This window comes from Phalacrocorax carbo, chromosome 15 (genome assembly GCF_963921805.1).
Source record: "Phalacrocorax carbo chromosome 15, bPhaCar2.1, whole genome shotgun sequence".
NCBI classification, from domain to species: domain Eukaryota; kingdom Metazoa; phylum Chordata; class Aves; order Suliformes; family Phalacrocoracidae; genus Phalacrocorax; species Phalacrocorax carbo.
The window spans coordinates 1689253-1701928 of NC_087527.1; the positions used below are offsets into that span (position 1 = coordinate 1689253).

General features: G+C 50.8%; 1 protein-coding gene across 4 annotated transcripts in view; it reads left to right on the forward strand.

Annotated features, from left to right (window-relative positions):
* The window catches only part of MSI1 (musashi RNA binding protein 1), a 30449-nt gene that overhangs the window by 6363 nt on the left and 11410 nt on the right, over positions 1 to 12676 (forward strand). For all 4 annotated transcript variants that reach the window (XM_064466486.1, XM_064466484.1, XM_064466487.1 and 1 more), the window contains exons 6-7: positions 1110 to 1202; positions 11906 to 11954. In XM_064466486.1, the coding sequence (XP_064322556.1) occupies positions 1110 to 1202; positions 11906 to 11954 (142 nt within the window). The remainder of the gene's footprint in view (positions 1 to 1109; positions 1203 to 11905; positions 11955 to 12676) is intronic.

Sequence of the window (12676 nt, forward strand, 5' to 3'; positions counted from 1 at the left end):
ATTTTGCTCTTGGATGGGAGCTTTTGAGTTCAGAGTCCCAATCCCAAGTGCTGTCATGGGAGAAAGAGCTGGGGAGAAGCAGTGTCGAGAAGCAGAGAGGGAAGAGGAGACTGGTGCTGGGAGGGAAGTAAGAGGGATCAGGCACTGAGAACAATTGGTGAGCAGGTATCCTGAGTAACTGGAGCCAGGAAGCACATGGTAGGAATTGGGTTAATTCCATTAAGCAGTTTGGTGACAGAAGGTGCTTTAGTGTTAGAACGGGCTGCTCTCCAAGCCAGGGAATTGCTGCGGATTAGCCCTATGCTCCTTGGGGTAATTAGGACCATGTGTTCCTCTGAGAGCAGGGGTGTAGCCAAGCAGCTAAGGGGAGGATGCAGCTGGAGAGCCGGTTCAAAGGATGTCGGTGTGCCTGGCAGCAGTGGCCTCTCTCAGGGTAGTTTGTTTTCTTCCTTGTCCCAGCTGCATGAGTGACAAGTGGCAGAGGGATCTTTGCCATCTTGCAAAACCAAAAAAGATTTAACTGGGAGTTGACTGGGCTCCATTTAAGTGACTGGGGAATGGGTGCAAAATGAGGCTTCCTCCATGCAAGACTGGATGCTTTGCAATTTACAAGCTAGGAGGGCGAAGCCTGGGGAGCCTCCCTGTGCTGGCAGGCCTCCTGCCTATCTTTCCGCTCTGGGAAGCAGAGAGGGCATCTCTGGTGGAGCCTGGAGGAGGCTGGCTGTGTGAAGTGACAGGGCTGTGGGAAGAGCTGGAGGGATGGGGAGGGGACAGTTGTGCCCTGTGCCTTCGGGGTGGTGGGAAGGTGCCAAGAGAGTAGCAGCAGGTTAGCGATGGGAGAGGCTGGTAATGTGCTGTCTGAGGAGGAGGTGGTGGCTGGGTGCTGGCAAGCACGATAGGGCGGTGCAAGGGTGAGAACATGCCTTGGGGTCTGGCGTGGGACAGACCTGCTGGCCGCGTTTGGCCAGGGGGCCTCAAGGAGGTGGAAGCTTGGCTGCAGCAAAGGGGCAGGCGCTTCCCGGCAGAGGAGGGGATTCAGTGGCCTTTTGAGTCTCATTCTCTGCTCACCCTGGGTTTATTGGGTGAATTCCTGTCCTTCCCTCTTCCAGATGGTGACTCGAACGAAGAAGATATTTGTGGGTGGTCTGTCCGTGAACACTACTGTGGAGGATGTGAAACAGTATTTTGAGCAGTTTGGGAAGGTAAGTCTCTTGAGTGGTGTTGGATCAAAGCTGTTGCTTCTGGGGCAAAAAGGAGTTTTCTGAACTTCTGTGGAGGTGGGATTAGGAGCCTGCAAGTCTTCTGCATGGGGTTAGGTAGACTGAAAGTCAGTTATAGATGTTGGGTGGCTGTAATGTCTTTGTAGGGGCTACAGCCAGTGACTCCTGCCCTGTGTTGATTTGAAACAAATTGTTTGTGCTTGTTCCTGGAATTGGTAGGACCTGGGCTAAGGGAAATGATTTTCCACTTTTCCCTATCCAGAGGCCTCTTATGGCATTTTGGTCCTGCTGATTTGCAGTTTGTTTAAATGCTGGAGGAAGGTTTGTAGACACTCTTAACAGAACAGCTGTAGCATCAAACCTGTGATTTTGGCCTGTTTCTAACTCTGAGCCTTGTGATTGATAGTTTGGTAATCCTTTATTAAAATAAGCCTTTTGGTCCTGAAACTTCTCCTGCTGAGTTTTGGGCAAGCAGTGATGTTGGGTTTGGATGTTTGAAGAAAATTTGGCACTAAGGCTGTCCCTTGTGTTGGTCTGTCTCTTCTGTGCCAGCTGGCGGCTCACGGAAGGGTGGGCTTCTGTGGATTGAAGTCACTTGTATTGTGGTCTGTGAAAGCCAGGTATACAAATTGTGAGTCAGGTCTGAATCAGAGGATAGAAGGGGGCCTCGGTCTTGGCCCTTCAGTCCCCTGATAGGAGGTTGTGAGCATCCCAGGAGCAATTGCAGTCATATTAGGCTGAAGGATCCCAAGATTTTTAATGGGATAAGGAACTGAAGGGGATCATCGTGCCTAAATGCCGAATGCGGTCACCTCTGGGGCAGGACACTGTGCCTGTGTCACTGTTGTTTGGTGGTGGTGTGCATGGGTTTGCTGTTTGGGGAAGGAAGTGTTGGATTGTGTAGCTGCTGGGACCTTCCTGCCCAGCTGTGGGGGCAGAACACAGTTTGCTGGGTGGTATTCTGGCCAGGACCTTGCGATAGCATCATGGATGTGGAGGAAAGTACTGCAGGAACTGTAGAGTGTGAGGGTTGAAGGCTTTGGTATTAATTGCCTTCTGAAAGATCCTGCAAAAAGGGTTATGATATGTTAAAGCACATTAATTGGTGAAAGGAAAGGGAATTTTGTAACCAGTTTTGCCAAACTGTTGGAACTTTGGGGTAGAAAGTTAGGAACAAGTGTTTGCTCAGTACCTTTATTCAGCTTCTGAAGTCAAATCTGCATGTCCTGGTATGCTATTGTGACTACAAAGCGGGACTCCTTTGTATTTCTGCTCAGTCCTAAGAGAACGTGGCAACAGCAAAAGTGGTCAGATATCCCCATGTTTGCTAGTTGTTAGCTCTGTGTGGTTTTATCTTCTAGTAGAAATAAGCAAACTATTGCGTCCCCAAGAGCTTTTACATGGTGTCACCGCTAAAGGTGGTGTTGTCCTTGTAGTCTGAAGGTTGTTAGTTTGACTTGCATGTGCTTCTGCACTGCTGATGGATGCGTTTGATAGGAAAACAAAATGTCTTGGGCATAATCCCCTTTTAATCTTAACTGTACCTCTGTTAATTTGCAGCAGAAGCATGTCATGTACCACTCAGTTTACAAGTAGTTACAGTTGCTCTAGTTCGAGAAGTACTTTCCAGTTCTTTTGGGGTGTTACGCTGTTTTGTTCCTCTTGTTTAATGGTCATGTGCTGAAAGGTGTCCTGACGTCAGGAGACTGGCAAGAACTGGTCATGTCAGATTGTTTTCTTGGGACTGGACAGAAGGAAGAGTTCTGCATAGCTCAGTCCAATTCATTTCCAAAGAACCAGCATCTCGGACAACATCCGGCACTGAAAATCTGCATGAGGCTGATGCAGCTGGCCTCTTGGCTCTGGGGAGTTTCCGTGGGGAGAGGTCAGGGCTGGTCAGATTGACTCTCCAGTTGTAGGGCAGTTTTCTGACTCATCTGGACATTTCAGCTGAGGAGAGACTTCTCAGAGCTCTTGTATAAAACATCTCTCCTGGCCTGTAACCACCTTCTAGGCTAAGCCTCAGATAATTCACCAAAGGCTAGGAGAACTGTTTCCTGTGAAATTCTCTCCAGTTGGTAGCTCCGTGTGGCTGATGCGCAGGATCAGTGGGAAAGCTTGCTTCAGAGGAAAGTCTCCATGGCCATCAGCTCTGGGGTTCTGAACTCTGAATGTGCCGCTCTGTGGTTTCTAGGGCTAAGAAAAGCCTGTTGCCTTCCAATTTCAGATGTGAGTCATGGAGAACACAATTTTGGTACACAGGCTCTTTTGGTGTTTGTTCATGATACTCTGGGGACTCCTAGCTTTCAGAGGTCTCCTCGGATCCCTTCTTCAGAGGTATTCTTGGCACCTGACTGTGGTTTTAAAGATGCCATAAATCGAGGAGATTAAGTGAGAGGTGGTGAAGCTTCAGTTGTGTCATCCTTATCTTGGAAAGCCTCTCTGAAAAAATCTTTTCTAAGTCGTTTGGGCCCGTACTTCTTCTGGAATTGGATTGGGACTATCTGAAAAGGAGTTGTTAAGGATACGCTTTTAAAGCTGTTTCCTTAGAGGACTTATCCTCTGGGGAAACAGCTTTGTCCATGCTCCCTCTTCTTCCGAGCAGCCCCACAGTCTTCCAGGATCTGGCAGCAGAAAAATGGCTCCTCATCCTCCTGCCTGTCCAGGGAGGCATGGGAATGCGTAGAATCTAGAGAGGAGAGAGCAGGGAGCACCAGGTCATCCTGTCTTGATTCTGCAAGATCAAGGTACCAGGTTCCTGGGGGTGATTTTTAGTTGATCTTTGAGAATCCAGTGGCAGGCTCAGTTTGGATCTCAAGATTCAGGGAGAGATCATGTTCTGTGTCTGAGGACAAGGGAATACAGACTGCTGAATGGGTTTTGTGTGAAGGTTTTCTTCTAGGTAACCCTCAGGCTGCAAGCCTAAGCATGTGTTAGATTTGCTACCACTTAAGGCCTTTAAATTAGCATAGATGCTTTTTGAAAAATACATTTTATTCCAGACAAAAAGCATGCACATGCTTTAGGAATTAAGAGAGGAAGTGCTATGGCCTGCAGTACAGACGAGGCCAAATTAGATTATCATGATGTTCTTTCTAGTCCAAATCTGTGAAACAAGGTAGCTAGTGTCCATGCTTCTTGGGTCAGAAACAACACCTTGTGTGCCCATTAGCAGGAAAAAAACCTGAAGTTTGGTTGGGCCGGAGATGAAATGCTTTCCAATTTCATAAAACAAAATTCCCAAGTCTTGAGTTTTCCATTTTGCCGTTTCCACTTACTTTCCTATTTTTGCTTTGTTTTCTTTCCTTGCTGTGTCCAAAACCTTCTCTCAGCTTTGTAAAATGGAAGTGGCAAAACAAAAATGAAAATGTGTGAGGAGGAAATCCATGAGTATTACTTAGGGATAAAGGAAGAAAGGGAGAAGCTGGCACCCCACTTCTTATCAAAATGCTTGGTTTTAACAGGCACAAAAGGTGAAGCTTCAGAAAGGATCCCAAATACAGTGTGAGTTTCTCTGCTTCAAAGATCACTTTTTTTTTTCTTCCAAAACTGTGGATGCAAAATATGGGCTGCTGTTTTCCTGAGGAAGAAAATACAAAGGGTTTGGTTTTTTTTTAGTACAGTGAGAGAGACTGAGAAGTGCTCTCAAACTGGCTATGGTTTGTCAGGTGCAGCTGCTAGGGCTTTGAATATAGCGGGATCTCAAGGAAAAACACTTCTGGCTCCAAAATTGGAATCTCTCTGAGAGAGCAAGCTAAGGCCATGGACATGCTTTTTAAAAGAGATTTTTTTTTTTCAGCTGTAGGACAGAAGTCCTGGAAAGAACTTCATTCACAGTATGTGTAGCCAAGTGTCTTGGCTTAAGTTGGGTGGTGTTGGAGATCTGTAGACTGCACAAGGAAGTATTTCAACAGCCTCTCTAGATTCAGGCTACCACCCTCACTGAAACCTGAAATAGAAAGAGAGGAAGAAGAGATCTTGCACCTACTACCTCAGGCATAGCTAGTCCTCTGTCTAGGTCAACATGTATGAGAATGCCTCAGAGGAGCTCGAGTCCCAGCTTCCTCCTTTTCTACTTCACCCTGTGGGAATATGTTGTTCTGATTATTTTTTTGGGGGAAAGGTGTTGTCTATCAGAGTATTTTCTTTGGACTATTGGGTCTCTGATCTTGTAAGCAAGGTTATTTGTTTGAAATCATAACTGGAAAAACTCAGATCATCCTTTTCAAGAGTTGGTCTGATGAGGTTTTGCAGTAGAGAAAGTCACATAAATTACAAGATAGGAGGCTCAGAACAAATAAGATCTTTTTGTCATGGAGCTTATCTAAACTGTGAGATCTTTGCCCCAGGATGTTGTTGCTAAAATTTGCATAGACTCCAAAATGATTGGACAAATTCATGGAAGGTCTTCTAAATATACAGACATCCCTTTGAGTTCAGGAAATCCCTGAATCACAAATAGCTGGAAGATGATGGGAGTATTCTGGGGTCTATTGTAATATCATTGCCTTGTCTTTATGTTCTTCCAAAAGTGTCTGTTGTTCGTTGGTATCTTGGGGTGCTGTTGGGCAAGGTGGACCTCTTCTCTAACTTGGTGCAGCCAGTCCTTTGTTTGTCATTAGGAGAGAAGTCGGTCCTTTCAGAAACTAGGAATGTGGAGGTACTGGAAGAAATGGTGGCCTGGACCCAATTCAGGTGTTTGAACTCATGGTTTTCTTGTGTGCTTTAGCATTTCATGAAGCAGGAGTGCAAGACATACATTCACAATGACGTCTTTGCATGACTCACTAATCAGTTGTGGCTCCAAGAGTGCTTGAAAGGTTCTCAAAAACAGTCTGCATCTCTCCCTGGGCCTGCAGGTGATCTGTGTACGTGGATGAGTTGGTCATGAAAGCTCAGCCTCTCTCTGAGGCAGATTGTGCCCGGAGAGAGATCTGCACTCTAAAAATATCCTGGAAGCAAACAAGAAAAAAGATCTGCAGAGGTCCAAGGATGATTCTGACCTTTAGGCTGCCATCTAATACTCTGCCCAAATTCTGGACCGTTTGCTGCAGACAGGTTCTGAGATCTCACTCGGACAACAACTCTAGGCCAGTCATGACCAAGAGAAAACCACCGTATCTGAGGTGCTGGATTTGATAAGGGCTTGTGTGTCTGTCACAAATACATATTCATGTACACCTGCCAGAAAAATGGTGTGGTTGACTTGGGTTTATGAAATGAGCTTTTCCCTGCTGACTAATTGGAGAACCTTTAGATCCTGATGGGGAATTTCTTTAAAGGCTTGTTCCTGTGCTTACAGAGGGCATGATTTCTCTCACTTTGGATCAGGATAATGTTAATTAATTAATCCTTAATCTGCCACTCTCTGGAAATTTCAGGGATCAAAGCTACTTGTCAACCTGCTGTGGATTTCCAAACTGGATTTTGGATTTTCTTCCACAGATCAGAGGGCAATTTATGCAAATTCTCACATGTAACATGGTTGCAATGAACAGATGGGGAGGGGAGGAGAAGGGGAATCTGATCACCTCTCTTGCAGCAGTAGGCAGTTTGGCTTGTGGTAACAATGCCCCTGGAACAAAGGGTCCTCTATGCTCCGCATCTGGTAGGCAGATAGCCAAAAATGCTGTAGCAGTAATGGCCATTCAGGTCTTCGGTGGTTCATTTGATATTTGCCAGGTGCCCGTGGTGCAGTGCAAGAGCAGGTAGGAACGCCTGGACAGGTTGTCCCACTCACCTGTGGCAAGAGCAGGCTCTGTACCTTGCCCGAGTCTCATTCCCAGAGTTTTGAGTAGGATAAGAAGCATCCTCTGGGAGCTGTGCAGGCACAGCTCGCCTGCTTCAGGGAGCTGGGCTCTGGGACTGTGCGTCCTCCTCCCCAGATTGGCCAGTCCTGTTTGAGCAGCTGGGAGAACCTTGCAGGGTTGCTGATGCCCTCTCTTGACAGGATGGCCAAGTTGTGTCTAGATCCTTTTGGTTTACATTCCCCGTGTCAAAGCTGACTGGACAGTTGTTATTCTTCTGCCTGATTTTTCTACAGCTTTGTTGCCATGGTTCCCTCTAGGACCAGCCAAGCCATCTTTAGTTGCTGTTCAGGTAGAAGATGCCTGTCTCTACAAAGCCTTTGCTTGAATATTTACAACTGTCTTCAAGATCTGCCCATGTGGAAGTGCATCCAACATTTGTTATCAAACTTGTGTTGGAAATTCTATTATTATTTTTTAAATCCGCATGAGGCTGCCATTGGCTTCCTCCTCTGCAGACACCTATGACTGTCCCAGGAAGACTGAAAGATATTAGACTGGGACTAAGCCATTGAAAAAAATCAGGCCTTTTGGCCAAGGCCAGGTGGATTGTACTGCATTCTGTTTTGGTAGGAAATGCCTCATAGTTGTGCATCTGAATATTTTGCCCAGACTGAGGGCTGCTTTGGTGGAGAGTCTCTCTGAGACCTGTGACTGTCGCTTTCCTTTCCTGTCACCACCACATTGCTCTCATCAAAACCAGGTGCTGGTTTGAGAAGTGCCTGCCTCCTCCTCTCAGGGAGGTGCTGCTTGCTGCCCTCACGCAGGAGGTCTTAGTGGCAAATCCATGGAGGATTACAAGAGCTTCCTCCCCAGGGACAAACCTTTTTTCACTTTCTGAACCTGTTACCTCCACTGAGCCAAAGCCTTTCTTTTTCTTCCACTCCCATTTGGTTTTCCAAATCAAGAGTGAGTCACTGGAGACAGAACTTAGAGGAGGTGATGTTGGGCAGCTTGGGCTTAAGGCTCAGGGCTGTGGTACCTACCCCCAAACCGCCAAGTACCTGCCAAAGAAGTTGTCTCCTGTGGTAGGGTTCCTTGGGAAGGATACACCTAGAGAGCAAGAGTCACTGCTCTTGGGGACCCCATTTTTCCTTGACATTTTTGACCCTGGTAGCTCAACACAGGGAGAGACATCATTCCTTGAAATTAACAAACCTTGAACTTCTAACCTCAAATGTTGGATAACTGAAGCTTGGACCAGCAAGTTAAATTGTTCCCTGGGAGAGAGCCTTGACCACTAGGCTAAACAGTTTTCTAGTAAAGTGATCTGCTTTTCTGACTGTGTTTAAAGAATTGAAACAAATATTTATTTAAGGTTGGGGGGGGAGGGAAAGAGAATGGGGAGAAAGACAATTCACCCAGCAAAAAAGCCTTTGTTGAAGTACAGTTATAGTCATAGATTATTTCTACACCCTGATAAAAAGATCAACTTAGGGGTGTTTCTGAAACTCTTAAGTACAGTTTTCCACATGCTTCTGTATCCAGTTCTTGGGTAGCTGACCTGTTTAGTCTCTGTCAACCATCGGGGACTGGCTGGAGTTGGCACCTCCATTCCTGGGTGGTCAGGACCCCCCTTCTGCCCATTCCCAAATAGTCCCGTTCCCCCATTCGCACCATCACGCCCCTGGCTTCGATCCCTGAGGCATCGCCTGCCTCAGCCCAGGCCCGCTGCCTCCCTCTGAGGGGATGAGGCAAGATGGCGCCTCTTTCCCCCCAGAAGCGGGGCGCAGTCGGGGCGAGAGGGCTGTCGCTGCGCTGCGAGCCCCTCGCGGGCGACGGCGGTGTGCCCGAGCTGGCCGGCGGGAGGGCGCGGGCGCCGGGCTAGAGCGGCCCCGGCGGTGCCCTCCCGCGGGCCACCGCGGCCGCCACGCCTGCCATGCCCGCGAGGGCGCCGCCGCTGGCGGGGCGGGCGCAGCGGGGCGGCTTTGTGCGCGGCGCTAATCCGGGCGGCAGCTGCCATTGGCGGCCGCGTTGCCGTGGCGACGGCCCCGCCGGCGGCCGCCTTTGTTGGGGCCCGGCGCGGCCCAGCCGGGAACGGCCCGGCGGCGGGGGGCGGGGGGGGGGCCTTGGTTCGCCACCACAATAGCCGCTCACCGGGGGCCGCCACTCAGGCCTGGTTGCGGCTGCGGGGTCGGTGCGGGCCCGGCTTATGTGGACAGGAGTCGGCCGTCCCCTCAGCGGTCAGCACTTTGTGCGAGGGGCTGGATGGGTGTTTGGGTGGTGCTGGGTCTCGGGGATCCCGGCAGGTCGGGGCAGCCGGTCCCCGACCTCTCCCCTAGCTCCATGCCGCAGGAGGCGATGGCAAGAGCTCGGAGGGATCTGGTGTGAGGCCAGACCCCCTGGGCAGGGTGCTGGAAATGGCTGCTCCCCGTGGGCACAGATGAGGCCTTTCTCCTGGCTCCAGTCTGCAGCCTGTCCCACTGGCCTTTGTAGGCCCCAGCACTGCCTCTGCCACCCCCCACGTTGCAGGGTCCTGCTTTATCAGTGTGCTGTCCGAGACCACCCAACTCATCTCACCTGTTGCCTTGGAAAGAGACAAGAAGATCCTCATGGTTTTCTTAGCAATAAAAACCACCAGTTGTACCTATAGAGTTGGGGCCCTACAGTTGATTGGGGCGAGACTATTTCACATAATATGTTATATATGCATAGACATCTATCTATCTTAGATTTAGTTCATGGCGGGAAACAGATTCCAAACAGAGTATGTGTGTTACTGCAAATATGTTTGTTGCAAGATGAGCATGTTTTGGGGTGCTGGGTAGACACCTGATCTCAAAGTGCCAGGAGAAACTTAGAAAAAAGCTCAGATGGAGGAAGGCTGCAGCTCTCTTCTTGGCGTACAGGGTATGGTTGGGATGAAGCGGTTGCACGTTTTCTGGCTCTGAGTGCTCGAGTGCTGCGGGAGCGCCTGGGCTGTTGCCATGAGGTGGTTTTGTGTGTGGACGTGCACTGAGCTCTGCCACTTGCAGCTGCTACTGCTGTCCAGGCTCTGCGAAGAAGAGGTGGTTGCTGGGGCTGGTTGGCCAGAGTAAGTTGGCACCTGGGCTGTGCTCGTCCTCACTGGGTTTTTCCTTCTCGTGCCCATCTCCCATTGCCATGGGTTTGTGGGCTCCAGCTGCCTGATTTGAGGTCTTCAGGACCAGCACCACTGCCGAGTGCTGCTGAGGCAGCTTTCTCCCAGTGTTTACTGGGGAGGAGGACAGCTATGTGCTCAGCCTTTCTGAGAACTAGATGGAGGAGCAGATCTAGCTTAAAAAAAGAACAAAAACAGACAGTAAAACTTCTTGAAATATTTTTAAGCCGTGTCAGGTTTCCCCCCAGCACATCACTTTTGTGCTAGCACTGTGAAGGGAAATCGTGCAGGGGCAGGAGCGAGCGACGGTGAGGAACGGCAGTGTGATGAGCTGGCTGTGTCTTGGGAAGCTGCTGAGGAGTTGCTTTGGGTCTGTGTGAAGTCTTATGTCCCCGGTGGCTCTGGCTGGAAGCCTGGCACGTTTCTCAGGTGTTTCTTGGCTTGGCCGAGGGAGGCTGAGCTGGGATGGGAACAGCACGGGCTGAGCGAGAGCCAGGTTGTCTGTTATCACCTGGATCTTGCGTGGGGTGGATGTGTTGGATGAACTCAAGGGCATCAAAGATGATCTCTGTCTGCTTGTGGTGCACTGGAAACATTAGCAAGGGCTCCTTCCTTCCTCGTGGCACTGAGATGGGTGTCCCATCTTGTCCTGGGGGGCCTGAGGCTTGGAGCCCTCTCCCTTCCCTGGCTGGGGCTGTGGGCTGTCCATGAGTGAAGCCAGTAGCTGCCTGTGCTGGGGAATGGGCAGCGCTCTGCCCTCATCGGTGGGCTCTGCCAGAGACGGCAGCAATGCAGATGCTTCCTGGGGAGCAGGCAAGGGAACAATCCTTCCACTGAGTCAGGGACACATGGGGCTCACTGCTTGGGGAATGGCTGTCTTGCACGGAGGAGGAGGAGGAGGGCCAGGGCAGCTGCTGGCCAGAGACTGCTGCTGCCTCCCCTGAGCACTTGCATGTCCAGTTTCATAATCGGATTAAGGCAGTGGTATTAGAGAGGAGGGATGGGTCAGTGGGACAGGTTTACACTGGGGCTTACACGGAGGGGATTGGAAGTGTATTTTTTAACCCTACTGGGCCTGACCTGCAGAGTGGTGCAGATGCATCTCTGCAAGGCAACACCCGGCAGGAAGATGGGGGGGAAAAGTGGCACCAGGCGGTGATGTGCTCGCTGGGGAGGAGAGCAGCCCCAGGCCGGCTGGGGGATGGGAGCTGACCGCCCCTCCCCCCGGGAAGGCAGCCCTGCTCAGGCCTTGCAGTAAATTTGCTCTAATTACAGCCTCCAGCAGTGGGAAACCTCACTTAGAGGAAAGGCTCTGCTGGGGTGGGGGCAGGGGTGCTTCCCAGCTTTCCCAGGCAGGCTCTGTTGTCTGAGGCCTCTGCTTCCCCTGTCGCTGGGAGGCCCCTTATTCCTCTCCCCTCTCCAGCTTTGCTTTTCTCCCCCCCTTTAGTTCTCCTCTCCTTTGAGGCCGGGATTTGGGAACAATGCCTTCCCTGCTCCTTGCCCCCCGGCTGGAGCCACAGGCAAACAATTGGGGTCGCTTGCTGCTAGGGGCCAGGCCGAGGGGGCTCAGCCCGGCAACACCTGCCCCGAGCTGGTGGGGGGACCATGCTGGTTGTGGCTTGGGGCCACGCCTGGTGTGGTAGCTGGTGTGTGTGCACACACCCTGTTTCCTTCTTGAGGATGGGAACTCTCATCTTGATCCCTTCTGATTTGGGGAGGCCCGGGAAGCTCTGTGCAAATGTGTTGGAGGATGCTTGTGGAAACAGCAATAATCTGATCTGGAGCTCTTCTCTTTCCAGGTGGATGATGCGATGCTGATGTTCGACAAGACAACCAACCGACACCGAGGTGAGAGTGGTCTTCTGGCCATAGGAGAGGGAACTGCGGAGGGTTTGCCTCCTGCCTTGCCTAGGGAGGGGTTAGTATCCCAGCAGCAGGGCATGCGGGTCGCAGCTGCTCTTTATCTTGCCTGCAGTCACCCATCCTTTTGCATCTGCATCCTTCACCAGCGTCCCTTGCAGCACAGAGAGCTTTTGTCCAGTGTGTTTCCTGTGCTGTAAACTCGCCGAGTTGCAGATATGTGAGAGGAGGCAGCCCCCTCCCCTGCCCGCTTACCTCCACGGCTCCAGCCTGCAGTGTGTGTCTTACCTTGTCCCGAGTAATCTGAGCTCTGGGAAAGCTGACACGAGAGTCTGAAGAGTGCCTGCCTCTCACCCCTTCCTCGGCTCAGAGCCTGCTTGTGCTCCCAGGTCACCTTTTCTTACCCGAGTCTTGCTGGTGGAGTCTGGTTACAGGATGGGAGCAAGGCTGTAATATTTGTGCTGTCCAGACCTGGCCCACCCGTGGGTGTCCCTGCCCCCCACTCTCCCGGTGAGTCTTCAGACCAGTTGCCCCAGAGTGTGTCAGGGCTTGACACCAGCAAGCACTGCACCGGCTCAGAGATGTGTTGGCAACAACTTAACCTGCAAGCTGAGCTTTGGTGTCTTCTAAATCAGGGCCGGTAACAGCCCTGTGCTGGGCCACTCTCATGTCTGTTGATTGAAGCACTTCCAAGCACCTCTGCCCCCGGA